Here is a 9,195-nt window from a genome sequence, read left to right as displayed (position 1 = left end):
TTTATGACTGAGCAGGAGCAATCAGTGCTGCCCTCAGTCAGACAGAGGCTATCAGGTGAGAGGGGCTATTACTCTGTGTTTGAAACAATGATTTTCCAGAGCCTTTCCATTGCTTGTCGTATTCTCAGGGATTCAGCGCAGGGCTCCTCAGTCAGGAGGAGGAGATGCTCAGATTCTATGACGATGGGCAGCAGCATGAAAATGCTGATAGATAAATGAGTATGTTTAACTTTGGCTCTTCCTTTTCTCTGGTGTTATCGTAATGCTGGAAAACTGTGTCAAGTCTGCAAGACTCTGTGTGCCCCGACACTCTGAGCCTTTGTTATCAGCGAATCATTTCTTCACTCCCAGGGGCAGCTCTCAGGCTGATGTTCTCCAGGGTCTATTTTCTGCTCTTTCTGCTGCTTATGGAGCCCAGGGAATTGTCTGGGAGTCCTGGCCAACCTGAGAGTCTGCAGGGACTGTACAGGGGAATCATAAAGGTCGTTGTTTGACACGCTGAGTCTCAGACATTTGAGATTCATACGCTGATTCTCAGTGCTCTGCCTTCCTGTCCCTGTAAGGTGATTTTCCTCTTTCTGCTGAGCAGGATTTCGGTGAGTTGCCTGTTTCTGCATTAGAGTTCGTGCTAAGGGCTCTGGAAGGGTTCACACCAAAAACCATCTGGGCAGGAATTCACCAGCACAGCAACTTGAACTTTTTAGTATTGTCAAAAACACCAAGGGATTTACCTATTAAATCTGGAACTCAAATATTATTGAAAATAGTTTAGACAAATATTCGGTTTTTATGATCAGTTCTTTCACTCTTCCTGTGTCCTGCTGTCTGTCTGAGTAGCTTCCTTTCTTGGGTGGTGTGGTTTTTCCTCTGGTTCACTCAAGTTTTCCAATTCAGCAACTTTCCTGCCTTGTTAAGAAGTGCAGCCAAAGCCTCTGCAGTGGGTATCTTGTTGTGACCCCTACCAAAGGACTCACAACAAGAATGGGATGCACAGGGTTTCACTCACATTCTTCCTCCATTGGATCACTGACACTGATCCCTCAGAGCAAAATCCCTGTCTTGTTTTGAAATCGCCGTCCTTCATTCTTACCAGAGAGAAGTTGAAAAGACTGGGATTCTTACCTTACTAAGGCGATGAATAAGGGGGGACATGAGGAAAGTCCATAAAATACTGATAGAGAGTAGATGGAGGCTGTCCTCTCTCCCCCTGTCTCATAAGATGAGATCAAGATAACATTCAATTAAACTGAAATGTGGCAAAATCAAAACAGATACAAAAATAATTCTTTCTTCACTCAGTGCCTAATGAGACTGATGTCAGAGTGGTAGCCGTGTTAGTCTGAATCAGCAAAAACAACGAGGAGTCCTTGTGGCACCTTTGAGACTAACAAATTTATTTGGGCATAAGCTTTCACAGGCTATAACCCACTTCATCAGATGCATAGAGCAGAAAATAGTGTAGCAGGTATAAATACACAGCACATGAAAAGATGGGAGTTGCCTTACCAAGTGGGAGGTTAGTCTAACGAGGCGATTCAATTAACAGTATGATACCAAGGGAAGAAAAATCACTTTTGGAGTAATGAGAGTGACTTATTTCAAACAGTTGACAAGAAGGTGTGAGTAACAGTAAGGTGAACTTAGTATGGGGGAAAATAGGTTTAGGTTTTGCAATGACTCAAACACTCCCAGTCTTTATTCAGGCATAATTTGATGGTGTCCAGTTTGCAAATTAATTCCAGTTCTGCAGTTTCACGTTGCAGTCTGTTTTTGAAGTTTTTTGTTGAAGAATTTTCACTTTTAGGTCTGTTATTTAGTGACCAGGGAGATTGAAGTGTTCTCCTACTGCTTTTTGAATGTTATAATTCCTGATGTCAGATTCGTGTCCATTTATTCTTTTGAGTAGAGACTGTCTGGTTTGGCCAATGTACATGGCAGAGGGGCATTGCTGGCACATGATGGCATATATCACATTGGTAGATGTGCAGGTGAACGAGCCCCTGATGGTATGGCTGATGTGATTAGGTCCTATGATGGTATGCCTTGAATAGATATGTGGACAGAGATGGCACCGGGGTTTGTTGCAGGATTTAGTTCCTGGGTTGGTGTTTTTGTTGTGTGGTGTGTAGTTGCTGGTGAGTATTTGCTTCAGGTTGGGGGGCTGTCTATAAGCGAGGACTGGCCTGTTTCCCAAGGTCTGTGAGAGTGAGGGATCGACCTTCAGAATAGGTTGTAGATCCTTGATGAAGCACTGGAGAGGTTTTAGTTGGGGGCTGTAGGTGACGGCTAGTGGCGTTGTGTTACTTTCTTGGTTGGGCCTGTCCTGTAGTAGGTGACTTCTGGGTACCCTTCTGGCTCTGTCAATCAGTTTCTTCACTTCACCAGGTGGGTATTGTAGTTTCAAGAGCACTTGATAGAGATCCTGTAGGTTTTTGTCTCTGTCTGAGGAATTGGAGCAAATGCAGTTGTATCTTAGAGCTTGGCTTAAGACAATGGATCGTGTGATGTGGTCTGGATGAAAGCTGGAGGCATGTAGGTACGTATAGCGGTCAGTAGGTTTCCAGTATAGGGTGGTGTTTATGTGACCATCGCTTATTAGCACAGTAGTGTCCAGGAAGTGGATCTCTTGTGTGGACTGGTCCAGGCTGAGGTTGATGGTGGGATGGAAATTGTTGAAATCCTGGTGGAATTCCTTAAGGGCCTCCTTCCCATGGGTCCAGATGATGGAGATGTCATCAATGTAGCGCAAGTAGAGTAGGGGCGTTAGGGGACGAGAGCTGAGGAAGCCTTGTTCTAAGTCAGTCATAAAAATGTTGGCATACCGTGGGGCCATGCAGATACCCATAGCAGTCCCGCTGACTTGAAGATATAAATTGTCCCCAAATCTGAAATAGCTGTGGGTGAGGACAAAGTCACGAAGTTGTTCAGCCACCAGGTTTGCCATGATAAGACAACTGTTTGAAATGGGCCACTCTCATTACCACTACAAAAGTGATTGTTCCTCCCTTGGTATTCTACTGTTAATTGTATTGTCTCATTAGACTGACCTCCCCCTTGGTAAGGCAACTCCCATCTTTTCATGTGCTGTGTATTTATACCTGCTACTGTATTTTCCACTCTACGCATCTGATGAAGTGGGTTCTAGCCCACGAAAGCTTATGCCCAAATAAATTTGTTAGTCTCTAAGGTGCCACAAGGACTCCTTGTTGTTTTTAATGAGACTGAGGAACTAATTGCCAAAGTGATAGTTGTGGCCTTGAGCTAAGCAAGGATCAGGAAGGGTTTGGGCATTTACTCGGACAGTAAAATTGTTTAATTACAGCTAAATAAATATTTTGGAAAGTCTATATGCCCATGTGTTTCAGGGCACAAGCCAGTATCAAGTTGTAAGTTATTAGGGTGAGACCCTCATGCTGTTCAGGTTATCCCCACCCCATCCACCCACTGCTGGTTTCTTTCATCTTCTTCTGCAGCACCTGGGCTGGGCTGTCACTGTTAGAGAGGAGGACACTGGACTAGATGGACTACAGGTCTGATCCACGATGCAGTTCCTATTTTGGAGAGGAGCCAAATTTCCACCATAGAAACATATGTTATCACACTGGGCTATGACTTTGTGCTTAGCAGAATGGGCATGAAGGGCACAAGGGTCTTGGTATTTAGGATTACAGGTCTGCACCTCTGCTACTTCCCTTGTGTCTTGTGGTAAGACACTTTCTTGCACACACTCAGCTTTGTCTGAGACATAAGTTGCAAGTGTTAACTGAGAAGTGTAAGCAGAGACATGTGTCAGCAACTCAGCCACTTACCCTTCTCATGGCTGAATATCGATGAAGTTTGCAGATGACACAAAAATTGGGGGATGGTAAATAATGAAGAGGACAGGTCACTGATTCAGAGCAAACTAGATTGGTTGGTATACTGGGTCAAAGCAATCAATATGTGTTCTAATATAGCTTTGTAGATCTCTACATCTAGGAACAAAGAATGCATGTGATGCTTACACGATGGGGGACTATAGTGGGATATGTAATGACTCTGAACTAGATTTGGGGGCCTGAAGGGATAATTCACTAAAACATGAGGTCACAGTGTGACCATGTGGCCAAAATAGCCAATGTGATCCTGGGATCCCTCTAGTTCTGCAATATTTTGTGTGAGAAGGGTGTGCAGTACTAGACAGAGGAGTCCAGAGGAGCATGAAATATTGACTTGACTGATCTCATGGCATTGTATTTTCTGTATGATTCCCCATCCCCCTCCGCCTGGATAGCAATGTTTTGCTTAGTTTCTGTCCATGCTTGCACTGTGAGTGGGGTTTTACAGAGCTGTGTACCATGATGCCCAGGACCCTTTTCTGAGTTCATACACTTAACTTAGAAAGTTATTAGGTGTTTGAGGAGTTCCAGTATTCCCTACAATGGGAATACATGTTGCAGTTTATTGACATCGAAATCCATCTGCCATCATGCTGTCCATTCACTTGGCACAGTTAGCTCCCTCTGAGGACTTCTCTGGACTAGATAATGACCTGTATAATCTGGTGTCATCTGTAAACATTGCTACATCACTGCTTATCCTCCTTTCTCATATTTACTGTACTGTTATCTAGTGTGTAACCTGCATCTCTGTTTCCCTCCCTTCACAGGCACCTTGAGTATTTCTGTGCCTGATTGACGCATCCACCACCTCATGGCAGCTTCCAACCTCACCCCCTCTGGCCCTTCAACATTTATCCTAATGGGCATTCCTGGCCTGGAAGCTGCCCACGGCTGGATTTCCATCCCTTTCTCTACGTTCTATCTTATCGGCCTGTTGGGAAATTTCATGGTTCTGTTTGTTGTAGGAAAAGAACAGACCCTGCACAAGCCGATGTACCTGCTGCTCTGCATGCTGGCGCTCACAGACATTGGCATATCTACCTCCGTCATGCCAAAGGCTCTGTGTATATTTTGGTTCAATTTGAAAGGCATTACTGTGGCTGGCTGCCTCACCCAGACTTTCTTCCTTCACGGAGTTTCTGTTATGCAGTCAGCCGTCCTCGTGACAATGGCCTTTGATCGCTATGTCGCTATATGTAACCCCCTGAGATACTCCACCATCCTCACCAATGCACGAATAGCTAAGCTAGGGCTAGTGGGTTTGATAAGAGCTGTTCTCTTCATGCTGCCCCTGCCCCTGCTCCTGAGCAGGCAGCCATTCTGTGCCAACCACATTATCCCCCACATGTACTGCGAGCACATGGCTGTGGCAAAGATGTTGTGTGGGGACATCACAGTCAACAGAGCATATGGCTTGGTGATGGCATTTGTAGTCTTAGGGTTAGACCTGATGCTCGTTGCCCTGTCCTACAGTCTGATCATCAGGGCTGTCCTCAGAATCTCCTCAAAGACAGACTACCAGAAAGCCCTCAACACCTGCACAGCCCACATCTGTGTGATGCTGATGTCTTGTACTCTCTTCTTCTTTTCCACTCTAACACACCGGTTTGGTCAGGGTATTGCGCCGCACATTCACATCATCTTGGCCAACCTCTACTTCCTTGTTCCCCCCATGCTCAACCCTATCATTTATGGGGTCAAAACTAAAGAGTTTCGTGACAAAGTGGGCAAATACACCTTCAGAATATGCTTGTCAGGAGGCCACTGACTTTAAGTGTGCATGACAAGAGGGGGAAAGGATATCTCCTTCTTAATCAAGGGTGCTCTGTCCCAGTGTGGTTGAGCTCAGCATTGTGGAAGTTTGAGTCTGAGACGCTCCTCACACTTAACATCTTATCACTCCATCACCAAGCACTACTCTCTCCTTTCCTCTCTGAGCATCACCTGATCTCTTTCAGCATCACCCACCAGTCCCACCCACCTTGTCACTCAGCCTTTCCACGACCTCCAGTTCACTACAAGGTGCTGCAGCCTTCTGACAGAAGTTGTCTTTCCATTAAACTCTGTGAACTTACTTCTTGATCAGTTCGATGAACTAATGCTATGTGTTCATGTAGCCAAAGACAAAGAGAGCATCTACTTCTTTATTGTATGTGCAGTGATCCGGTGAACAAAGTGTACATGATTTTCTACATCCAATTTTTCAGGAATCCATTAGAAAGTGCTAATAGAAGAAAGCTGCGGCAGGAATTGAGGATATTCTCCAAGAGCTTATTGGTGACAGTTATTAAACCATGTATTTTTGATAACGGGACAGCTGTGTTAAACTATGGCATCACCTTTGAGTCAAATAACTTACTCCCTTGTGCAGTCGCTTTTCATTTTGAACTTAAAAACACACACAATACGTTCACGTTGTCAAAGAAGGCCTTAAGAGCCAGAGGTTAAGCAACCAAGGGAGCTAGTGTACAATTGACCGCAAACAGAGGAGTTTGAGAGGAGGAGAAGGAAATCGCCCTGCTTAACAAGCAAGGTGTGACTGCTAACTTTGGGGTGAGTAAGTTTGTTTGGCTGTTTGAAATAACCTGAAAGAGAAAGAAAAACACAGTTATTTTCAGTTAATTCAGTTACTAGGTCAGTTGGGATTGTGGGTCTGGGAAGTCTATGAGTCTTTGTATTCTGGATCATCCTTGATCATCTTTTAATCAGCCTGGATCAGCCTTGTGATCACCCTCCCCCGGTGTGATTAGTGAGTGGGTAGGGCTAACCTAGGAGAGAAAGCTTTAAAAACCAGAGGCTATGTGACGAAGAGGTACTAGTGAACTGGGGACTGCAAACAGGGTTAGGCCTCAGCTGGAATACTGTGTCCAATTTTAGTCACCCATGTATAGGAAGGATGTAGAGAAACTGGAAAGGCTCCAGAGGCAAGAGACAAACATGACCAAAGGGATGGAATGCAAGCCGTATGAGCTGAGGCTGAAGGAACTGGGGACCACAAACAGGGGCGTTTGAGAGGGAGTTTGTAAGAGATAGACATAATACAATCACTATGGTTAGGAAGGGCTGCATCACCATTGCTAATGCGGCTCCTCTCTCCTCCACCTGTGACTGTAAGACAGACAACCTAACCATGGATGACTCTACCCATATTCTGTTGTGGATTTGCAGGGATAGTGGCCTGCAATTTCCACTCTCAGAAAGCAAGCCTGGGGGGACTATCTACTGCAAAATGTACCTGCTAGTTGAATATCTCAGAAAGAAGGGGGGAGAGCTACAGAACGAGGTGGCTGGGCTGAGGATCATCTGTATCCATGAGGAATTCCTCAAGAGTATTCACATAGAGCCAACCAGCTACAGAGGATTGTTGTCACACCACCGGAGGAGGAGAATATGGCTCTGTCACAGGGAGGACACTGGCTGCTGGTTACTTCTGGCAGCAGGCAGTGCTCCACCCCTGCTCCCAAACCATTCACCATGGTGATGGAAAACTGATATACTTCCCTGGCATCAAGCAATGAAGAATTACCCCAAAGGAGGAGGAGGAGAAGCCATGTAACCCCAAGGCTCGGAGGATCACAGCCACCACTCCCAGGAGGAAATGTAGGGTCGTGGTGGTTGGTGACTCTCTTCTGAGGGGGATGAAGGTACCCATCCAATTAGGTATGCTGCCTGCCAGGGGCCCATATCTGACATATTATGGAGGGATTGTCGAGGACCATTTGACCCTCTGACTACTACCCCATGCTACTCATCCATATGGGCACTAATGATACTGCAAGTTATGACCCTGAGAAGATTGGACGTGATGGCAGGGAGTACTCTGGGAGTACGGATGAAGGAGTTTGTAATGCAAGTGGTGTTCTCTTCAGTCCTTCTGGTCAAACATAGGGACCCAGGCGGAGACAAATGCATCCTGGAGGTGAATTTGCTAAGCAGAGATGAGGTCCATGTATCGCGGAAGGGAAGGAGCATATTTGGCTACAGACTGGGTAATCTAGTGAGGAGGGCTTTAAACTAGGTTCAACGGGGGCAGGTGACCAAACCCCATAGGTAAGTCAAAAACATGGAGACCTGGGAGAAGGCTTGGAATCTGCGGGGAACAAGGGCTGTTATAGCAGAAATAAGGGAGAGACAAGACAGAACTGAAGGGGGGGGGGGAGAATCAAGTAAGTATCTTAGATGTCTGTATACTAATATGAGAAGTATGGGGAATAAGCAGGAAGAACTCAAAATGCTAGTAAATAAACACAACTATGACATAGTTGGCATCACGGAGACTTAGTGGGATAATATGCATGACTGGAACATTGGTATAGAAGAGTACAGCTGCTCTGGAAGGACAGACAGGGAGAAAAGGCCTTATATATTAAAAATGTACACATTTGGACTGAGGTTAAGATAGAAATAGGAGACAGACTTGTTAAAAGTCTCTGGGTACAGATAAAGGGGTAAAAAACAAACAATGATGTCATGGTTGGGGTCTATTACAGACCACCTAACCAGGAAGAAGAGGTGGATGAGGCTTTTTTAAACAACTAACAAAAACATCCAAAGCACAGGACTTCGTGCTGATGGGGAACTTCCACTACCCGGGGATCTGTTGGGAAAATAACCCAGCAGGGTGCAGATTATCCAACAAGTTCTTTGAATGTATTGGTGGCATTTTTTTTTTTTTTATTTCAGAAGGTGAGACAGCTACTAGGCGAGAGGTTGTTCTAGATTTGATTTTGGCAAATGGGGGGAACTAGTAGAGAATTTGAAAGTGGAAAGCAGCTTGGGTGAAAGTGATCATGAAATGATAGCGTTCATGATTCTAAGCAATGGTAGGAGGGAGAACAGCAAAATAAAGGCAATGGATTTGAAGAAGGCGACTTTAGCAAACTCAGGGAGTTGGTAGATAAGATCCCATGGGAAGCAAGTCTAAGGTGGAAAAGAAGACGGTTTGCAGTTTTTTAAAGAGACATTATTAAGGACACAAGACCAAACTATCCCACTGCATAGGAAAGATAGGAAGTATGGCACGAGACCAACCTGGCTTAACCAGGAGATCTTCAATGATCTAAAAATAAAAAAAAAGAGTCCTACCAAAAGTGGAAACTAGGTCAAAACACACAGACCCCCTGGGTGAGGTGTTCTGTCCCATCTAGTGGCACTGAGACTATTAAGAGAGAGAGATATAAAATGAGTCTTTTCTATAACCTTAGCGAAGAGGCTTTTAGCTCATTCAGTAGAGTCTCATGCACTAAGCTCCACAGGTCCTGGGTTTGATCCTGCTTGCCGACGACCGGGGGTTGTCAGCACTAAAAAAATTACA

The 9,195-nt window shown here is 45.1% G+C and overlaps 1 protein-coding gene across 1 annotated transcript; it reads left to right on the top strand.

Annotated features, from left to right (window-relative positions):
• Window positions 1-4,692: 4,692 nt before the first annotated feature.
• On the top strand, window positions 4,693-5,649 carry LOC128832928 (olfactory receptor 52P1-like). The gene has a single exon (XM_054020646.1). The coding sequence runs from the start codon at window positions 4,693-4,695 to the stop codon at window positions 5,647-5,649; it is 957 nt and encodes a 318-aa protein (XP_053876621.1).
• The last annotated feature ends 3,546 nt before the right edge of the window (window positions 5,650-9,195 follow it).

Source organism: Malaclemys terrapin, chromosome 1, assembly GCF_027887155.1.
Source record: "Malaclemys terrapin pileata isolate rMalTer1 chromosome 1, rMalTer1.hap1, whole genome shotgun sequence".
NCBI lineage: Eukaryota > Metazoa > Chordata > Testudines > Emydidae > Malaclemys > Malaclemys terrapin.
Note: the sequence above shows the minus strand (reverse complement) of the source record. Positions and strands in the feature narration are given on the sequence as shown.